The following is a 22,366-nucleotide window of genomic DNA, read 5'->3' as shown; positions in this document are numbered from 1 at the left end:
CGGTGGGCCTGGAGAAGCCTAAAGACAAGAAGAAGTCGTACCGCCCGTTCCAACGGCGGTTCGGTGGGCAAGGCAGAGGACGTGGCCAGGTTTCGGACAGTCGCAACAACAACAACAGTTCCGTAAGCCATTCCAGAAGCGCCAGAAGGGCAGAGGAGGCCAGCAGTCGGCTCCGGCGCCCAAGGGCCAGGCTGGGTCTAGGCCCTAGGAACCTACTTCCCCCGGATCTGTTACCCACTCCGGTAGGGGGAAGCATTCAATTTTTTCTGGCAGAGTGGAGAAAAATTACTCAGGACAAGTGGGTGCTGAATATTGTTTGCAATGGATACAGTCTTCGGTTCACCAGCCCTCCTCCAGCAATTCCACCGGTCAGCTCGCAGTTTCAGCTGCGCGAGCTTCAGGCGGAAGCGGATATCCTGTTAAGGAAAAGGGCGATAGAAGACGTACCTCTGTCTCAGAGAGGAAGAGGTCTATACTCCCGGTTCTTTCTGGTTCGCAAGAAGGACAAGAACGAGTTCAGGCCCATTCTGGACTTGCGACAGGCAAACAAATGGATTCGCAGGGAAAAGTTTTGCATGCTGTCGTTGCATCACATTTATCCTCAGTTGCAACAGGGGGACTGGCTATGTGCTATAGACCTCCAGGATGCTTACTTCCATGTGCCCATTGCACACAAACACAGGAAGTTCCTGCGGTTCCAAGTCGGCGCCAATCATTATCAATACACAGTGCTCCCATTCGGACTGAAGTCTGCGCCGAGAACATTCTCGAAGTGCATGGCGGTGGTAGCAGCACACCTGAGGAAGAACAAGGTGTTCGTCTACCCGTACCTGGACGATTGGTTGATCAAGGCATCCTCCTTCTCGGAAGCGCGAGCACACTTCCAGAAGACGTGCGTTCTCTTGAACAAGCTGGGGCTGCACATCAACATGGCCAAGTCTGTCCCGACTCCGGTCCAATGCATACAGTACTTGGGAGCCTCCATCTATACGCTGTCACCAAGCATGTCTCCTTCGGAAGAGCGACGATTATCTCTCCTTCGGAAGGCTCAGGCTCTTATGACAACTCCATCTACAACAGTGAGGACGGTGTCTTCTCTACTGGGATCGATGGCCTCTTGTATCTTCCTGACGCCACACGCACGGCTGCACATGAGACCGCTGCAGGAGTGCTTGGAGGACCAGTGGGATCAGAGGACAGGATCTTGGGACGACAAGATTCGACTGTCGCTGCATGCTCTTCAGTCTCTGAAGTGGTGGTGTTCGGCGGAGAATCTCCTCAGAGGGGTTCCCTTTCACAAGGACATTCCCACGCAGACTGTCGTGACTGATGCTTCTCTCCTGGGATGGGGAGCGCACTCCGGGACTCTACAGATTCAAGGAACGTGGTCACCAATGGAGGCCACGTATCACTTCAATTTCCTGGAACTCAGAGCTGTTCACTTGGCACTGAAGGCCTTTCTTCCGTCCTTCCAGACCAACTCTCTGCTTGTACAGACAGACAATACCACCACGATGTATTACCTCAACAAGCAGGGGGGCTCGAGATCGCGCACTCTGTCACAGGAGGCGCAGGCGATCTGGCACTGGCTCCTAGCCAGAGGACTGACGATAACGGCTACCCATCTGCCAGGTGTGCAGAATGTTCAGGCAGACGCACTGAGCAGGCTGGTTCAAGAAAACCACGAGTGGGTCATAAACGACGAAGTACTAGGAGAAGTCTTCGCAAGGTGGGGAACTCCAGACGTAGATTTGTTCGCCACCGCCGAAAACGGCAAGTGCAGAGACTTCGCCTCCAGGTACTTCCAGCAAGGGACGCTGGGGAATGCGTTATGGATCGACTGGACGAACAGCTTTCTGTACGCCTTTCCTCCCATTCCCCTGATTCCGGCGGTGCTCATCAAGCTGGCCCGGTCCAGGGCTCGGATGATACTCATTTCTCCGGAGTGGCCCAGGCAGTGGTGGTTCACGGACCTACTTCACCGGTCTCTCCTTCCTCACATTCGGTTGCCGTGCAGGCCGGACCTTCTCACGAAGTTCGGGGGACGGATGTTACACCCCAACCTCTCGTCTTTGAGTTTGGCGGCATGGCTCCTGAGATAGTGCAATATGGCCATCTGAATCTGCCCGAGGATTGCATGGACATACTGAAGGAGTCTAAGAGACCTTCCACTCGGACTTCATATGCTTACAAGTGGAAGAGGTTTTGTATCTGGTGCCAGTCTAAGAACCATGACCCTACGACCTGTAAGGAAGATGTCATCCTTCCTTACCTTTTACATTTGGCGCAGTCTGGCCTTAATGTTCATTCCATTAAGGTTCATCTTGCTGCATTGACTGCCTACAGGAAATGCCCTTCACAGACTTCCTTTTTCCAGATCCCTGTGATCAAAGATTTTCTGGAAGGCTTGAAGAAAGTGTTCCCTCCTGTCAGGCTTCCTTCGCCTTCATGGGAATTGAATGTGGTGCTGTCCAGATTGATGAAGGAGCCTTTTGAACCTATTCATAAGGCTTCGTTGCAGCACCTGTCCTGGAAGGCGGCGTTCCTCGTGGCCATTACATCGGCCCGCAGGGTGAGTGAAATTCAGGCGTTGTGTTGTACGGAACCTTATACTGTGTTTCATGCTGCTAAGGTTGTTATGCGTACTCACCCTAAATTTCTTCCCAAGGTTATTTCTGATTTTCATGTCAACCAGACCATAACTTTGCCTACGTTTTTTCAGAACCCTTCATCCCCAGCGGAGAGGTCTCTCCATTCCCTGGATGTTAGGAGGGTGTTGAAATTTTATCTGGATAAGACCAAAGATATTCGTAGGTCTGACCAGCTGTTCATCAATTATGGATCGGTCAGGACGGGTCTTGCGACCTCTAAGCAGTCCATCTCTAGGTGGATTGTGTCCTGCATACAATTATGTTACCAAAAGGCTAATAAGACCTTAGGAGGTAAGCCTAAGGCTCATTCCAACAGGGGCAAAGCTGCCACGACGGCTCTGCTCCGTAACGTGCCGATTGCTGAAATCTGCAATGCAGCCACTTGGAAGTCGGTTAATACCTTTGCTAAGCATTACTGCCTGGACACTGACGCCAGGGCAGACGCTCAGGTTGGGCAGGCTTCGCTGCGGAATTTGTTCGCACAGTAGTGGCGTTATGTATTTATTCTCCACCGCCGCTTTGGTGTGGGGATGGGCTTGCCATTCTATTCACTAGATTATGACTGTACACAGAGATCCCCTACTACAGAAGGAGTAGTTTCTGTCCTGTAACTCCAGTTCTGTAGTAGAGGTATCTCTGTTATAGTCATAAGCGCCCGCTCTCCTCCCCGGTGGAGATATTTCATCATGTAAGGAATGCGACAGGTCTGGCGTGCTTCGCCTTCAAAAAGAACTGAAAGTAGAGGGACCTGCTATGCATTCTGGGATACTGGGAGAAGTTCTGGAAAGTTCTCTTAAAGGCACAGTATCCTATTTAAGCCACATAATGGCAGCCTATGGGGCTTGTCTGTCCCTACCTTCCTCTCTATCATTCCAGAGTCTTTTACTGGGGGAGGCAAGTTTCTCTATGGTAGAAACTGGCAGGCTGTATTATGTGTAGTGTTTTGTGGTGAAATTTCTAGTTGAAGTACTGGACAGTGTAGCCTGTGGATATAGGCTGCATTATTTGTCTTTAAATTCTCTCTTAAGTGTCTTTGCAGTTTCTGCATTATTTTGACAACTTAAGAGATTATTTTTGATTGCCGGGGTTCACGCACATGGGTGGGACTATTCACTAGATTATGACTATAACAGAGATACCCCTACTACAGAACTGGAGTTACAGGACAGAAACTACTCCTTATCGATCATAGGGTCTAGGAGGAGCCTGTCCTCCAACGGAGAGTATTCCGGTATCACAGTCCCTTCTTTCAGATGATAGTGGAGTGCATGTCGCAGTTGCCGGTATCTAAGGAATCCCCCCCAGAGTATCGAATGCAATCATTATACCTCCCTTCCAGACATCTCTCAGTGTGTCAATCCCTATTAGCCTCAATTTCTGGAAGCCCCAAAGTTGTTTCAATTCTTTCAGATAATCTCCCTTCCACAGAGGAGTCTGCTCCGTGAGTTTTGCCTCCCAGACTATTATTTTTGTTGCCTTATGCCATATGTCAAGAACCGTTCATGTGTGTGTCAGGAGGTGTGCATTGCCCCGGCCCTTTCGATAATGCTCCACCAGATAGCTTCTGTTTTTCATCGCCAATTTGTCCACCTTATATGCCGGTTCCTTAAGCGGTGAGGAGACCCATCCGTTAATATTATTAAGTTGAGAGGCCCAATAATGTTTCCTGTTATCTGTGACTGCCAGTCCTCCCTCATAAACTCCTTTCTGGAGCTTCTTGGGCGCAATCCTAGGATTGCCACCTCCTCATAATAACTTACGCTGTTTGGATTCAACTGCATGAAAGAACTTCTCCCGTAACCGATATGGAGTATTCTGGACTGCATTGAGTAAACATGGGAGGGCCATCATTTAAAGAGGACAGATCTGCCCATAAGGGAGACAGGCAGCCCCCTCCAGTAAGTCATGTCATCTCGTAGTCTAACTGGACCAGCAAATTTAATTGCGTGAACTCGTCCTCTGACTTTGTTATCCATATAATAGTTCAAATAATGGGGTAACCCTGTGTCCCTCAGAACCTGGGTGATATAGACGTTTAAAAAATAAAAGCGGTTCTGTCGGGTAGATCTATTAGTACTTCAAAATACAATATATGAAATACTGAGAAATTATGATGCTCTCAACACACACAAGAAGAAAAAACAAAACTAGTATTCTTTAAATCTGTGCTTAATCTTTATCAGAATTACTTCATTCCGTTATGAGCTGTTTGTTTGTATCAAAATGAAAACAAGTCATGTACAAAATACTTTTTAGTGACATTTGTGCATAGTGAAAAAGTGACTCAGTGCGCAATATATACAATATTAACAGGATATTATATCTAAAATTATTTCTGATGGGGAGGCCAAAGTTCTATTTGAAACTACAGTTTCATCCTTGTTGTGGAAACCGGGCCATTCTGGACCTAAAGATTACGTCGACGTTTCGACCCTACTGTGCCCCTGTTGGTGGTCACGGCGGGTCTTTATCAATACGGAGAAGCGGAGATTATAGGTGCACTGTCCTACCAGGCATGGGGATTCTATGCCTAAAGTGCAATGGCACAAAGGATCAATATGATTTAGTCCAATGCCGCATTCGATCTGGTCATAAAGCCACGGAACAGAGTCTCGGCCAGCAGTTACAAACGTTTGTAACTGCTGGCCGGCACTGGCACTTTCTGCTTCTTCTATATTAAGGTCAGATTCCAGCGCCTCCCTATCTTCCGTCCCAAGCGCCAGCAGAGTCACGTCTTTAAAAAAATCAACACAATCTTCCCCCCCCCTGCGTAGACTGTGACTGGTAAATGTTCTCGTAATACTTAGTAAAGACTCCTGTCAATTCTGCAGATGAACCGCCCAGTACGCCCTCAGCCGTCCTAATCTCAGAGAACCAGTGCGACTCTTATCCCTCCTTTCCAGCCAGGCAATCAGTTTGTCGCCCAAATCATATACCTTCCTTTGTGTGGCAATCGCGTGTGTTCGGGCAGTGTTTTCCTCTATATCCCTGTGAGTTTTTGCTTGAATTTGAGTGTGTTTGAGTTCGGTCTCTCCCCCAGGATTGGCGCCAAGTGCTCGCTCCAGATTTAGTATCTCTTGCTCGAGATCTTCGCACTGTATGCCTCCCAAAGTATGCAATCAGACTGCACCGAACCAGCGTTTTCAGGGAAATAATGCTCAGTGCGTTCCCCAAAACGATCTCGAAACTCCTGGTCCCGTAATAGGAAAGGATGCAGTCTCGGTGGGAGAGGCCGGTCCCGAACCGACCCGTACATTGGAACTTCCACAGGCGAGTGGTCTGATATCCCTCGCGCCTTGTGGCACCCTCCCTGAAAGAGTCCATTCGAAATAGTGTGCCTCTCCTGTTGCCAAGTAGCTATTTTGGGGGACCCCCTCTAAGGTTTACTTTTAGGTCAGGGAGAAGAAGGGAAAGAACCAGCAAATACAATAATGAAAAGAGCTCCCTCGTGACCTTTAAACTATTCTCTCAGGGTACAACCTCTGACTTTCAGGGCAACAACACGTCACAATGTTCTTACTTTTTTGCATTTATTTTTTATTTAAATTATTGTTTCTTTCATTTGATTTCTTTTTTCCTCACTACAACATTATAAAAAAGATCATTTTCTCATTTCAAGAATCATTTGTTTTCATCTAAATACATATTTCTAAACACAATTCTACAATTACAACATACTAATAACTCATATTCCAGGTAGAGAACACCCTAATCACAACCATTCATCCGCACTCGTACCCATACACCACTTAATTTACTCAAAATCACATTTCTTTCTTTCTTTATCTGTTGTAAATGTAAATTGTAAATTGATACTTGTATAGCGCACTACTCACCCACAAGGGTCTCAAGGCGCTTGTACGAATACCACTGTGGAACCCATCCTGGCTTTCCCTGCGAGGCGTCCACTCCTGGGCACCCCCAAGGTGGAGGCCAGGCATCCTTAGCGTTGTGGGGGCCGTTGTGGAGATTAAGCAAGCTATTGCCCAGAGTTGCAGAGTGGGACTCAATGATTGGAATAGGCACCGAGGCAAGAATTATCAGGTCTGTGGAATTTTGAGCCCAAGACCCGCTGAGGCGGGGAATTGAACCCTGGTCCCAGGATAGACCTCTGCATCAGGGTCTGCCGCTCTAATCATTGAGCCACACTTCTCCACTGTCCGACATGAACCCCAATGGGTAAGGTTTTACAAGGATTTGGCCAGCGCGTTTCGGTGGAAAGAAACAGCATTGAAGACCACCTTCATCAGGACCCTCCAGACCCTCCTCTCCCTCCTCTCCTGTTGTACCTTCATGGTGAAGTCTGGAAAGCATCATATGACCAAGTTTTCGTAGGAGAGATCTCCATGCACCCTAGCCACTTGTAAGATGGCATCTCAGTCCATGAAATTTAGGATCCGGACTATTATCGTGCGGGGGCCCCTGGGCTGCGGCATGGGGATTGGTGCCCTATATCCTCTTTACACCGTGAAAAGGGTCGATAGTCTTTTCGGCTTAAGATAGTTCAGGAGGATGTCTTCTATGAAGAGATCCATGCTTGGGCCCTTCGCCCCCTCCGGGACCCCAACCACTCCTATATTATTGCGACCGGCCCTCCCTTCCTGGTCTTCCATCTTCAGGGCCATTTGATTGTGCTGGTGCATCAATTTTTGTACCCTTTCTTCCAATTTACGGTTGTAGATTGGAGCTCCCCTATGTTCATTTCCGTCGTGGTGATGCTCTCCGAGGTCTTGTGCATGTCCGCTCTCCTCAAAGTCATTTCAATCGTGACCTTGTCTATCTCCGTCATCAAGTTCTTACCTAAAACTTGGATGGCCGACATAATAGCTCTGAGGGATGGCTCCGCTGACGCCTCCTTATCGCAGGTCGCTCCATCATCAGATGTCGATTGACGCGGGATGGCATATTTATCCAGTTTATTTGAATACACTGAGGGAGGGGCGCCTTTTGGCTTTGTCATGGCCGGGACCACTCTGTAGGCCATTACGACTGTCCAGCACAACTCAGTGTAGTCCAACCCCCTCCCTAGGGTCACCACAGGTATTTCTCATGGGCCGGTGTTCAATTATTGGGGGGGTCTCCCCCACGAGCCAGCAGTTCCTCTCACAGGTGTTGCACAGTGGGCTCGTCTTAGTCCGTGCCGGCACTATGGCGTGGTATTTACTATCGCCGGAGGGTGGAAGATCCCCTCAGAGTCTGTCTCAGCACCTCACCCGATGCTTCAGTGGGTAATTAGGCCTCCTACTGTCCAGCTCCCATGGGAGCCACAGGATGAGGATCTCTCCTCTTACTCGTCAGTTCGGCAATGACTATGTCCCCAGGTCTCACAGACTCTCACCCTCCTGGGCCCCGAACCACTCTCCAATCAGGATTTTCTTTGCTATGGGGCATGAAGGATGAAGCGTCGAGATGTTGCCTCTAGATGTCTTCTCTAGGTGCTCAAATTATTGCAGAGATAATGCCCCTGCCACTCAGGTGTCATTAATGTGGGCTGCTGCCAGGAGCCAGCCTTCACCACTCTGTTAATGGGACAATCCTTCACTCCACATCAGTGGGCCGAGTTCCTGGGGCAGCTCCGTGTGGGAAGGCGACCTTGGGCTCTATGTCCGCCTCCCCCCTCGGACTCATATGGTAGGCCGCTCCCGCCGATCGTCTCGATTCCGGCCTCTGCCCCCGAGGCCGCACGGGAGCATCACACCTTCTTATATGTCCGTGACTATTGTCATCAGCACGGCACCTCCGGACTCATGGGAGATCTCCGGTTGTGGTCTCCGGCAGTCGCGGCCTCCCAGGGGTGAAATTACAGGGTCACAGATGAGTGCCGACTCGGAACCAAGCACTGCGGACCTCGATTGCTCTGTTCCCGGGCCTCGCGATCCGAGCCTGGGCGTGTCAAGTGTATGACTCCGCCCCACGTTGACTCCACTCGCTCCAGCGAATGAGAGAGCTGGCCTTCCTCGTCTCGGAACAACTTCTCTTTCCCAGCCCCGGGACAGCGTTCCGGGATCCACGTGATATGCTATGGGGCTCCGGCTACAGGATTCAGAAAGGATATGGCGGGCTTTAATCAGGGCCCGGGTGGAGCACTCGAACTACACCATAATCTTGGCTGGTGCCAGGCCATGCAAATCAGTCTTGACCCTGTTACTTGTGGGTACAGTCAGCCTGAACTGCCAAGCCAGATTCTTTCTCTTGCCCAGCAGGGATCTGCTTTTGGCATCTTAAAAGGCTGTCTTTCTGCCATCTTGGCATTTCTGAGGTTGCCAGATAACTCATTCCCATTCAAATCCCCTATTGTACATAGGTTTTTGAAAGGTTTCCAACATATGTACCCTCCTTCACTCTTTATCATGCCTCAGTAGGACCTACATTTAGTGCCCACCTTTCTCATGTGCACTCCCTTCAAGTCGCTACACAACTGTCCTATCAGGCTCCTTGCCTTTCTGGTGGCCACAACATCTGCCCGGATAGACAGTGAGCGTCATCTAAGCCTCCATACCTCAACATCTTCCCGACAAGTTTGTCCTTTGCACCAGAGATCCTTCCTTCTAAAGGTGGTCACTCCCTTTCATGTAGGCCAATCCATCACCCTGTCCATGTTTTTTGCCCTGATGCATCCCTCTAAGAAAGAGGAGCGACTCCACCAACTGGACCTAAAGAAACATTGTCACTATGCCTTGATCGCGCAAAATCAATCAATCAATCAATCAATCATAGGCATTTATATAGCGCACTACTTACCCGGAGGGTCTCAAGGCGCGGGGGGGGGGAGTGCTGCTACTGCTCGAATAGCCAGGTCTTGAGCTTCTTCCTGAAGGAGAGGTGGTCTTGGGTCAGGCGCAGGTCGGTCGGTAGGGAGTTCCAGGTCTTGGCGGCCAGGTAGGAGAAGGATCTTCCTCCCGTTGTCATTATTCGGATGCGGGGGACGGCGGCGAGGGCGTGGCTGGCTGATCGGAGATGTCGTTTGGGAGCGTAGAAGTTGATGCGGTTGTTGAGGTAGCTGGGGCCTTGATCGTGTAGGGCTTTGTGTGCGTGGGTGAGGAGGCGGAAGGTGATTCTTTTGTTGACGGGAAGCCAATGCAGGTCTCTCAGATGTCCGGAGATGTGGCTATGTCGAGGATGAGTCTGGCTGAGGCGTTCTGGATCCGCTGGAGTCTCTTCTGGAGCTTGGCGGTGGTTCCGGCATAGAGGGCGTTGCCGTAGTCCAGTCGGCTGGTGACGAGGGCCTGGGTGACCGTCTTCCTGGTCTCGGTGGGGATCCACCGGAAGATCTTCCGTAGCATGCGCAGGATGTTGAAGCATGACGAGGAGACGGCGTTGACTTGTCTGGTCATGGTGAGGGAGGAGTCCAAGATGAAGCCCAGGTTGCGTGCGTGGTCTGTCGGTTTGGGTGCGCTGCCCAGGGCGGGGGGGGGGGCCACCAGGAGTCGTCCCAGGCGGAGGGTGAAGAGCCCAGGATGAGGGCCTCCGTCTTGTCTGAGTTCAGTTTCAGGCGGCTGGTCGTCATCCACTCGGCTAAAGAGTTCTGGTGGACAACCAACTCTTTGTGGAGTATGTCAGAGCTAAGAAAGGGAAGGCCATGAAGAAGCGAACCATTTCTTGATGGATCATACTCTGCATTAAGTTCTTCTCCACATTGGCCAAGGAGCAAACCCTGAGGGTTTGCACACTCATTCCACCCGAGCGAAGGCAGCAACTTCTGCATTAGCACGTGGATTTTCAGTTCTAGACAACTGCCATGCAGCAATGTGGGCGTCTGCACATGTTCACAGAGCACTACTGCCTAGACAGTTAGGTCTGTCTGGACAGGCTCTTTGCCCGTTCGGTCCTGCAGGAGTTTTTGGTGTGAAATTGTTTTGCAGACCCACCTCCAGGGCGGTATTGCTTGGGTATTTGTTTTAAGGTAAAGAATCTGAAGATGTAAGTCTCTATAAGTGAATTATTTACTTACCTTCGGTAAAGCCCTATCTTGTAGAGAATCTATATAGCCGCAGATTCCTTACCGACCCACCCATCCTCCCTGCTCTGCGAACTGATTTCTTGGGACATTGCTGTTCTCCTTTCAGGGACCTAGCTTTACACAATAGCGTTGTTCTAGGCTCCGTGCTCGCTCTTGGCGTGGAAAGTCACACAAAAAAACTGACGTCAGCGCACTGGGGTGGCACCTACATAGGCACCACATACATCACTTCTGGTGCCAACGATGCTGACAACGCAAGCCGGGCCAAATGATGCCACCTACCAGTGCACTAGGCTATTACTCACAAAAAATTTCCAGATCCATTCTGACACTTGGGGATAATTCTATGGTAAGGAATTTGCAGCTAGATAAAGTCTCTACCAGATAAGGCATTGTTCATTGATGAGCCATTCACAGGTTTCCATCATAATACAATTTCTTTAAACACTCACCTACCAAGCAATATATTCAATTTCTATTTGAACCATGTCCACTTTATTGCAAAATCCGATGTACACTGCAGAGAGCAACTTGATGTTAAAAGCCTTTGTTTTAATATCTAGATAAGACTAAAGAGTTCTGTAAGGTTAAAGAACTCTTTGTACATGGTGCTGCATGAACTGGGTTGACTCTTATCTAAGCAGGCCATAGTTAGAAGGATAGAGTCTGTATTATTATTTGTTACTTGAAAGCTGGCATACCTTTGCATGGTAAGTCTAAGGATTTCCCAATTTTAGAGATCCAGATTGTCTTCTCATCTGTAGATCAATTTCTCTGTCATTAAGTAGCTTTAGGTTCAGACTCAGGTCTTGATGGACAGGCTGGCGAAGGATGTGCCTTCTTTAGGGGGGAAAAGGTCTTCATGTTGAAAACTGTTGATAAGCAGTGGCTCAACAAACAGCTCAATCGATGGACAGTCAGCCCACTCAGGCACATGTGGATAATGTTTCATCGTTAATGGTATTCTGCCTGTTTCCTTGCATTTGGTGAATCTGCCTCACTCTAAGCTCTCCAACTCTTTAGTATACATGAGGAACTCTTTGTCCAGGCTTCAGCTGAAGATCCTGTAAAGGCTCTACAACCATCTAGCTGTACTCCTGTGATTCCCTGACATTCACTCAGGTTCATTCACTACACATCAGTTAAATCTGTCTCTTATACCATTCAAGTGGACACACCAGTCACACCCCCGCCTGCCAATGGTGCTCAGACATTCACCATTCTGACCTTCCTACAGTGCCCTTGCAGCCTGCCAGCTGTTCAAAAGTGCACCTTCAACTCGAGTCAGATATCATCAATAATGCTTCTTAAGGTTAGGGGAAGAGAAGGGGATCTCACTGTGGTCGTAAAAGGCAGCCATCAATGCAGCAGGGGTGTGCCATATCTTGAGAGTTCCTGCTGCTTCTTATTCAGTAAAGCTTCACACAACCATGATGCTATTTCATCAAGGTCTTATGGCCAAGGACACTCTCTAAACAACACACAGAGATCCAGTGGTAAGGCAGTGAACAGTAATCCAGGATTGTATTTCCCAATTTGGTCTTTGCTGTACAGAACTGTCAGCTGTATTGCAGCGCTTCAACTTTCCCCCTTTTCTGCATATACCTTCTCGGGCAGCGCCTTTAAAAGGACTCCCACTTCATCCAATTTGGCGCAGCCGTGTGGTCTGTGACAGTCAAGCGGAGCACCAAGTGCTTCTTTCTGCCAAGTCCATTTCCAATCCATTGGTTCTAGATCTCTGCTGTCCCAGCTGCTCCCAGCCAATGAGAACCAAGGTTTAGAAGCAGGAATTATTTGTCTCAAGTTCTGTGTGTGCTTTCTTTCTTTTTTCTTTAAGCATCTTCAGCTTGTTTGTTCTTACCTTCCAGTTTTGGCGTTATCCTCATGTGGAAATAATGAGTGCATAGTGCCCCAGCAGTTCACCCCTAAATTGCAAGAACAGGCATAAAAAAAATCGCATTGAGCTCTCCTATTTATCACATTGCAGACATATCAGTTGTTTTGGGGGTAAGTAAACGCTAGTTGAGCTTGGTGCAACCTAGGTCATTAAAAAAGTGTAGTATGGTAGCAAACATATGCAAATATAATTTAATAGCTCTTTACTACAGAATTCTAATAGGCTTGATGGATTTTCACACAGTATGTTTGTAGGCCAGTGTCAGGATTTTCTGAAGGGTGAAATTTCTCCAGAGGACATAGCCAATAGACCCCATCATCCACTCAATCCAGTCAAGATAGTGATGTTCATACCTTAATTAAGAGCATGGTTAAAATGGTAGAAGGGTGAGTATTAGATCTGACATCCTTGGCGTGGTATTCCCCCAAATATTTTGCCCCCCCCTCCTGTTTTGGCAAGTTTGTTTTTGTAGGCTTTAGGACTCTGTGGACTTAACCACTGCTAACCAGTGCTAAAGTGTATGTCTATCTCCCTAAAACATGATAAACTTGGCCTACACCTGATTACCACATGTAATGTAAGTGTAAGCCCCTAGTGTATGTTACTACATGTTCACAGAACCTGTAAATTAAATGATACTAGTGGACCTACAGCACTCATTGTGCCACCAGTTAAAGTAGCACTTTAAAGCATGTGTCAGGCATGCGACTGCAGCCTGTAGTGCAGTTTTTAAATGCCATTTTCCAGGCCTTAACCTTCCTTTTAATACTTAAAAGTCACCCCTAAGGTGGGGCATAACACCTCCTAGTGCAAGGTGACTGGCATTAAAAACGTGTATTTACGTTTTAAATTTCCTGGCAGTGAAAAACTCCTAAAGTCTCTCTATCTCTCCCATTGCCTAATACTGGTTACTTTATTACATTTAATAAGTGCTAACATTGGATTTTTGATTCAGAAAAAGGGGTGGTGGTGAACAGAGTGTCTGAATTAAGCAGACCACTCTTACCCAGTCCAAAGATCAGGGTTTGATCCATCACCGTTATTTATCTCACTGCACCATCCCAGGTCAGAACCTGGCTATATGCAAATCAGTCTGTCCCTGGCCCAGTGCATCATGGGAACAGGGCAGACTAAACTACCAAGCCAATTCTTCACCAGAAAGGAGACAAGCTACCGGGGACCGGTTTCTGGCATTTCAGCCTTCTTCGGCCCGGCTTGCTTGAATCCTGATGGTGCAGTGAGAAAGGGACTCATGTCTGAGTATACCCTGCCACACCTATAGTGGCCAAAAACGATTCAGAAAAGGGGGTGGTGATGAACAGAGTGTCTGAATTAGGCAGACCACTCTTACCCAGTCCAAAGATCAGGGTTTGATCCATCACCGTTATTTATCTCACTGCACCATCCCAGGTCAGAACCTGGCTATATGCAAATCAGTCTGTCCCTGGACCAGTGCATCATGGAAACAGGGCAGACTAAACTACCAAGCCAATTCTTCACCAGAAAGGAGATAAGCTACCGGGGACCGGTTTCTGGCATTTCAGCCTTCTTCGGCCCGGCTTGCTTGAATCCTGATGGTGCAGTGAGAAAGGGACTCATGTCTGAGTATACCCTGCCACACCTATAGTGGCCAAAAACGATTCAGAAAAGGGGGTGGTGATGAACAGAGTGTCTGAATTTTGTCCACCATAAGCGTGGAAGGGTATACTCAGATGTGAGTCCCTTGCTCATTGCACCATCAGGATTCAAGCAAGCCGGGCCGAAGACGGCTGAAATGCCAGAAACCGGTCCCCGGTAGCTTGTTTCCTTCCCAGTATAAGAATTGGCTTGGTAGTTTGGTTTGCCCTGTTCCCATCATGCACTGGGACAGGAACAGACTAATTTGCATGTAGCCAGGTTCTGAGCTGGGATGGTGCAGTGAGCTAAAAAACGGTGATGGATCAAACCCTGATCTTTGGACTGGGTAAGAGTGGTCTGCTTAATTCAGACACTCTGTTCATCACCACCCCCTTTTCTGAATCATTTTGTCCACCATAAGCGTGGAAGGGTATACTCAGATGTGAGTCCCTTGCTCATTGCACCATCAGGATTCAAGCAAGCCGGGCCGAAGACGGCTGAAATGCCAGAAACCGGTCCCCGGTAGCTTGTTTCCTTCCCAGTATAAGAATTGGCTTGGTAGTTTGGTTTGCCCTGTTCCCATCATGCACTGGGACAGGAACAGACTAATTTGCATGTAGCCAGGTTCTGAGCTGGGATGGTGCAGTGAGCTAAAAAACTGTGATGGATCAAGCCCTGATCTTTGGACTGGGTAAAAGTGGTCTGCTTAATTCAGACACTCTGTTCATCACCACCCCCTTTTCTGAATCATTTTGTCCACCATAAGCGTGGAAGGGTATACTCAGATGTGAGTCCCTTGCTCATTGCACCATCAGGATTCAAGCAAGCCGGGCTGAAGACTGCTGAAATGCCAGAAACCGGTCCCCGGTAGCTTGTTTCCTTCCCAGTATAAGAATTAGCTTGGTAGTTTGGTTTGCCCTGTTCCCATCATGCACTGGGACAGGAACAGACTAATTTGCATGTAGCCAGGTTCTGAGCTGGGATGGTGCAGTGAGCTAAAAAACGGTGATGGATCAAGCCCTGATCTTTGGACTGGGTAAGAGTGGTCTGCTTAATTCAGACACTCTGTTCATCACCACCCCCTTTTCTGAATCATTTTGTCCACCATAAGCGTGGAAGGGTATACTCAGATGTGAGTCCCTTGCTCATTGCACCATCAGGATTCAAGCAAGCCGGGCCGAAGACGGCTGAAATGCCAGAAACCGGTCCCCGGTAGCTTGTTTCCTTCCCAGTATAAGAATTGGCTTGGTAGTTTGGTTTGCCCTGTTCCCATCATGCACTGGGACAGGAACAGACTAATTTGCACGTAGCCAGGTTCTGAGCTGGGATGGTGCAGTGAGCTAAAAAACGGTGATGGATCAAGCCCTGATCTTTGGACTGGGTAAGAGTGGTCTGCTTAATTCAGACACTCTGTTCATCACCACCCCCTTTTCTGAATCATTTTGTCCACCATAAGGGTGGAAGGGTATACTCAGATGTGAGTCCCTTTCTCATTGCACCATCAGGATTAAAGCAAGCCGGGCCGAAGACGGCTGAAATGCCAGAAACCGGTCCCCGGTAGCTTGTTTCCTTCCCAGTATAAGAATTGGCTTGGTAGTTTGGTTTGCCCTGTTCCCATCATGCACTGGGACAGGAACAGACTAATTTGCATGTAGCCAGGTTCTGAGCTGGGATGGTGCAGTGAGCTAAAAAACGGTGATGGATCAAGCCCTGATCTTTGGACTGGGTAAGAGTGGTCTGCTTAATTCAGACACTCTGTTCATCACCACCCGCTTTTCTGAATCATTTTGTCCACCATAAGCGTGGAAGGGTATACTCAGATGTGAGTCCCTTGCTCATTGCACCATCAGGGTTCAAGCAAACCGGGCCGAAGACGGCTGAAATGCCAGAAACCGGTCCCCGGTAGCTTGTTTCCTTCCCAGTATAAGAATTGGCTTGGTAGTTTGGTTTGCCATGTTCCCATCATGCACTGGGACAGGAACAGACTAATTTGCATGTAGCCAGGTTCTGAGCTGGGATGGTGCAGTGAGCTAAAAAACGGTGATGGATCAAGCCCTGATCTTTGGACTGGGTAAGAGTGGTCTGCTTAATTCAGACACTCTGTTCATCACCACCCGCTTTTCTGAATCATTTTGTCCACCATAAGCGTGGAAGGGTATACTCAGATGTGAGTCCCTTGCTCATTGCACCATCAGGGTTCAAGCAAACCGGGCCGAAGACGGCTGAAATGCCAGAAACCGGTCCCCGGTAGCTTGTTTCCTTCCCAGTATAAGAATTGGCTTGGTAGTTTGGTTTGCCATGTTCCCATCATGCACTGGGACAGGAACAGACTAATTTGCATGTAGCCAGGTTCTGAGCTGGGATGGTGCAGTGAGCTAAAAAACGGTGATGGATCAAGCCCTGATCTTTGGACTGGGTAAGAGTGGTCTGCTTAATTCAGACACTCTGTTCATCACCACCCCCTTTTCTGTAACATTGGATTTTTGAGCAGACCGAGATATGCTGTTTCAACACAAATTGTAATTTAAAATCCTCTTTAATGGTAAAGTCTTATTTTAAGTCACAATTCTGTTAATTTCACTTTTAGAAAGTTGGCATTTTCTTGTCCTAATCATTTGTGCCTTCTACTAGTATCCTGGGCCACATGACTGTAAATACCTCTGTTGTTGGGGTTGTGTATTCCTCTCAATGACACAAAGGGGACTCGATGTGGGCAAGATGGGCCATCCTGCCAGGATGGCTGGGTGCAGAGCTGTGCACTGCCCCACTTACACTTCTACGGGCTTGCCTCCAGAACACACAAAGGAACATGACACTAGCCTCCACTCCAGACTGTTTTTGAGCTTTGACAGGAGAAGGTAAGAACTTTCCAGAACCAGAACATGGGGTAGGAAAAGGTCACCCCCCACACACACACACACACACAAAGGCTGACTACAGATATAAATATTGGACCCCAACACTTCTTTTCAGTACACTCCTGGACCTTTGGAATGTTCATCAGAAGGACTGCCCTGCTGCCGAAAGAACTGCCTTGCTGCCCTACTGTCTAAACAAAGAGGACTGGACCTGCTCCTTGAACTCACAGCCACCAGAGGGACTCCAAGGGCTAGTTTACTGGCCTCCAGTGGGAGCTAGATGGACATAGCGAGATCCTGAGTCCTTAAACCCTGCTGAAGTGAGTCCTAACCCCCCAACATTGTGCCCTTTTGGTCATGGATCCTGTGTGTGGTGCTGGAGTGGCTTCCTCGTACCAGTATCCAAAATCTGTGACTAGAATATTTTTCATCGAAAACTGCTCTGAGAGCCAATAGGATACCTAGACCTACCTGCAAGGTGATCCGCTGAAGGTGCATTGCTGGTGGGATTGACTTTGCAGCAGCAATTCCTCTTCAGTGGGGCCTCCCAGCTGTGGTATCTAGCTGTGTCAAGCCCTCTTCGGCTACAGCTTTCAGCCTTGTCCCGCTTGGCAAATCCGAGCTCTAGAAAAACATATAAGTCCAAAGGTAGAAATCTTCACCGGGCTCGACAATCTCCTTGGCCTGAATATCCAGCTTTTCCTGCCCGAGCTTTTCCCACCATGATCAACGGGTTCTCCATGACTTCGTCCATCGGCTCCCCATCATCGGCGACCTCATCTTGGCTACAACATGCTGCATTGCCCCTCTGAGACTAGACTTTCTCCAGAACTTTTTCTTGAAATTTCTTGTAAGTCTAAAAGTAAGCCAAGACCAGATCCCAAACCACCCTGTGTCTCCCACCCGCACTGCATGGCAGCCAGCCTTAATTTTTTATTTTGCCCTGGTCTCCAGCAACCAGATACCTACTAGATTTTATAAAAAACTTAAAAAATGTATACCTCTGGTTCTACTGATGGGATTCAATTAGTTTTGGTGTCATTTAAAAAAATTCAAATGTACTGTTTAATTTGTGTGGGATTTTTCTTGTGTTTTCACTGTATTGCAGTTTGGGTGCTGCATGCATACTTTACTCATTGCCTCTGAAAAAAGCCTGACTACTTTTGTGCCAAGCTACCAGAGGGTTAAGCACAGGTTAATTTAGTGACTTTTGTGGTTCACCCTGACAAGGATTATAGTGGCTGCCTGAGTGGGGCTGAGTGGGGCTTCCACACCCCTCAACTAATAAACCAATTTCATACAGTGAGACATTGAAGACACTGGTTCGGATTGGCACCAACAGCAGACTCAGATCTTCACAGAACCACCACTGCTTTACAATCTTGTAAATAAATCAATACAAGACAAACTTCTATAAATAATTAGCTCATGAACTGTTAATACACATATCTAGAGGAATATTGCTACTTGCCTCTCGCTTGCTAAGGAAAGATTGTAATTAGCCCCATTCCTACCAGGATAGAGGTCTAAATTTGAATCAGCCAAGGAGAAACAGGTTGGGTGCGTAAATGGCATAGCAGCAATAAACCAGTGTAGAATCCAAAAGAATAGAGACTTAAGTAGGAGGTAAAGAGAGCAATAAGAAAAGACCGAAGGAGGAAACAGGAGCGAAGGTGGGGAGGAGGGAAAGCCGGAGATCATAGCAAGATAGAAAACTGCATGAAGAGAAAAACAGCAAAGTGTGGGAATGCACTGTGGAGTGAATGTTTGAAAGCAAAGAGACAAAACAATCAGAAATGTTCCCAGGCACTTGCTTAGTGCCTGTGAGTACCTTATATCCTTGCACTACTCAGGTTGACCCAGAAGATATGTCCATAACCTGAAAGTAGAACTTATGTTGTCCTACGTTACGTTCCAACCCCATCTTCTAGTTTCCAATCCAGACCCCTTCTGATCTTATATGAGGCAATAAAGCTAGAGCACTGGTCTATATCCTTTGTGAGCTTTCAGAGATGTTGCCTCCTTTTACTGACATTTGTCAGTGGTGAAAAAAATTGTGATAACTGACATGTTGCATATGGTAAATCAAATTTGACTTGTTTCACGAAATCTCTTTTCTCAACCTTCTTTGCTTAAGAGCATGCTGTTTTTCTAGAGTTGGCAGTTTTTTGGAATGTCTAGAAATAGCTGGATTACTATACTATATAGAAGGCCCACAGCATCTTGCTGCTGTGTGCTCTGGTGTCAGCCAAAACGTTTTTTTTGTTAATGTTTTTTTTTTATTTCAAAAGATTTTATTAAAAGAATTTTATATATACAGTACCGATATAGTGAAGAAAAAGAAAATATTTAAACATGCATACATATATATTTACATACCTCGAAGGGCTTCAGTTAGTATGCCCTTTTCATCCAATGGTCTGCTGTAGTGTCATTTACATTTTGCTTCCTCCCACCATACTATAGGGCATGGGGCTATGAGTCAGCCTACTTCTTCATTGGCTGGATATGTTGCTGATCTAAAGTGCGCTTCAGTGCATCAGCCATCTTGAAACAAAAAGGAATTAGAAAGTTTTAAACAATCATTCAAAAATGACTTTCGATTTGTGCCCACGTCTAGCATCTATCTTTGAATGCTCATGCACACAGATATTGGTAAAGCCAGTAGAACCACTCCAATGCATGTTTTTGTATTGGCACCAGTCCACACTCTACTTCATCTTCCACTTACCTGCTTCTTACCATACTCCCATACCATAATCTTTAACTTCCTGGGGCAACTGTTTTAAAGAGGAGAGGGGTGGTGCTGAGTCCACTTGCTAGAAGAATCTGAAGGGATTAAACAAAGTAAGGGGGTAGCATGGGGGTCTCTTTCACATAATGGCTCTTGCCACACAAACTGGGTCAACTTTAGGGTACAAAGGAGCAGTCATGGAGCTTTGTGCTCCATTCTGTATTTGTAGTACTCCGGCCATACGTGTTATTGGCATTCTTTTGTCTGGTGCCCGACATTTACCAGGACCCAGAAATTGTTCTACAGTTATTTTCTGCCTTCTTTTCGTCGTGGAGTAGTACACATGATTATTGATTTCATGTTGAAATACTCCAGAACATCATAAATTAGTTAAATATTTCTGCTCAGTAGTGTTTCTTGCAACATGTTCCTATTGTAAATTGACTAGCCTGTTTAAACTTAAACATGACTTTTTGGTCTCACAGTTGTAATACATTTAAAAATTGTTTGAAGTTCCTTTAGTAGCTTCATGTGAGAAAGGTGCAAAGTTAGAAGTCATATGTTTCCATAAGTCTTCCGTTTGTAATAGTATCAAAATCCTTGTACTTGCAGGAAGCAGTTTGAAGAGATGGTGTTGCACTTTCATAGGAACTCTAATGAAGAATTTGCAGAGCAGATTGTGGGAGCCAGGTCTGAGGATCGACAGCAAATGCTGGGAGATTTTTATACATCTCAGTGGGCTGAGCTTAAAGACATTTTTTCTGTTCAATTTCCAGCCGAGCCTCCCATTGATTTTAGGAAAGCAGAGGAACAGGCACAAAAATCAATAATGAAAAGTTCAAAATTTGATGACGGAAAGCCCTTATTGAGATCTCTTGACCAATCTGTAGAACTCTCCTCTAGTGGGACTGAAAATTCCTACAGCAGAAAGCACCAAAAAAGAAAAACAGTTAAGCTGTCTTATGACTCAGAAACAAATAACAGAAGTGCTGAAGAAAGACAATTGACCAATAGGAGGACAAGAAACAATAGCAGACAGAAAATTGAGCACACATCAGAAAAGCTAATGGCATCACCCCTCCCCATTTGCGAACCGGTGTTAGTGCAAGACACGTCTTCAAGAAGGATCACAGAAAACACATTAGAAATAGATTCTCCAAGAAGACCATCATTGCAGAAAATTGCTGGAAACAAGGCTGGTGGCCAAGTTGCTGAGAGAAATGTAATTACAGACTTAATTGGAGACACTGCCATTCTTGATGATCTCTTCAGAAGTCCTAGAAGCAGCCACACCACCTCGTTAAGACTGCTGCACTCAAAGCCATCAGCAGTTAAAGCTAAATCCAAACCAAAGGATTTCTGGGATATACTCAATGAACAAAATGATGAGAGTCTTACCAAGCTCACTGATCTCTCTGTAGTAGAGGAAGTTTGTGAACGAGCAAGTCTCACTGTGCCACAAAAGAAAGAAGAGTGGGATACTTCTCTTTGGAAAAAGAATGAGAACTTTTTATGGAAAAAATATGACCCCAGGGATAATGAAGATCAAGGTCTAGCTGGCAATTAATGTAATGCAGAAGTCATAGGATCATGTACGCTTGTTTGGAAGCACTAGCCAACACAGATACAGAATGGTTACATATATTTACCTGCCAAGGATTATTTTTAAATTGGTTGTGATGACTCGAGAAATTGATAACGTTAGTCAGATTTTATTCCATTCTAATTTTAAGTTGTGAATGAGAATGTCCTCTTTGGTAGGAACAGATGTGAGAAAATGCCAAGATTTGCAAAAGAATTAAGCAAATACCAGAGTTTAGCTAATCACGGGGTCCAATCTAGCACAGTGTGCACATTTCACTTTTATTTCCAATTAATCAGAAAACTTTTTAAACCCTCCAGCTACAAGGCTGCATCTGAGATGTTCAAGGATGTATGCTACTCACAGTGTTTGTTCTTGTACGGGAATGGTTTTCTTAATTTGATTTGGAAATAATCCTGTGTTTGGTTCTATTAATGCTATTTAAATAATGGACACGGTTAGAAACGTTAGAATTGTAGTTTTCTTTTTGTTTGTTTTAGCCTTTTAAAAGTAGCCCCTGATTTAAATTATTTTACTGAATTGTCACTATAATCAAAGCAAAACTAAGTTCTTTCATTATGCATTTTGTTTCAGATTACAAAATCATTTATTGATGCTTGAAAGGTTCCATATTGCTACCTCTACCTCTACCTCTACTGTATAATAGATGCATTAACTGTTTACTTGTACTTAATATTGGATAATGTCGGACTGGTGGTTTCCACCGTTGGAAATATTGTTTTGTATAACGAAAACATGCATCTGCCTGTTTTAGCTTTGTTTTTTAAATGAAAAAAACAACTTGAATCCACACACCGCATCTGCATTTGCTTTATGTAGAAACATTTTTAGAGCTGCAGGGCAGAGATGGCAATACTTTTCAAAAAGTGCAAACTGTTATCCAGCCATTTTGTATCTTTAATCACCAGTGTTTTGCAAAATCATATTACCATTAGAGTCTGCTGGATGCGAGATTTCCACCGTAAACTGGTAAATTGTTCCACATCGAGGGGATTCACAGTTTTCCCCACGCCTTTTGACCTCATATGACTCCCTCTTCAGGAACC

General features: G+C 46.5%; 1 protein-coding gene across 3 annotated transcripts in view; it reads left to right on the top strand.

Moving 5' to 3' along the window:
* Positions 1-22,110, top strand: part of ERCC6L2 (ERCC excision repair 6 like 2) — a 1,198,109-nt gene extending 1,175,999 nt beyond the window's left edge. For all 3 annotated transcript variants that reach the window (XM_086961179.1, XM_086961178.1, XM_086961180.1), the window contains one exon: positions 20,330-22,110. In XM_086961179.1, coding sequence (XP_086817305.1) covers positions 20,330-21,284 — 955 coding nt within the window. In that variant the 3' untranslated portion in view covers positions 21,285-22,110. The remainder of the gene's footprint in view (positions 1-20,329) is intronic.
* The last annotated feature ends 256 nt before the right edge of the window (positions 22,111-22,366 follow it).

The sequence above is a fragment of the Lissotriton vulgaris genome, chromosome 3_1 (genome assembly GCF_964263255.1).
Source record: "Lissotriton vulgaris chromosome 3_1, aLisVul1.2, whole genome shotgun sequence".
NCBI classification, from domain to species: domain Eukaryota; kingdom Metazoa; phylum Chordata; class Amphibia; order Caudata; family Salamandridae; genus Lissotriton; species Lissotriton vulgaris.
Note: the sequence above shows the minus strand (reverse complement) of the source record. Positions and strands in the feature narration are given on the sequence as shown.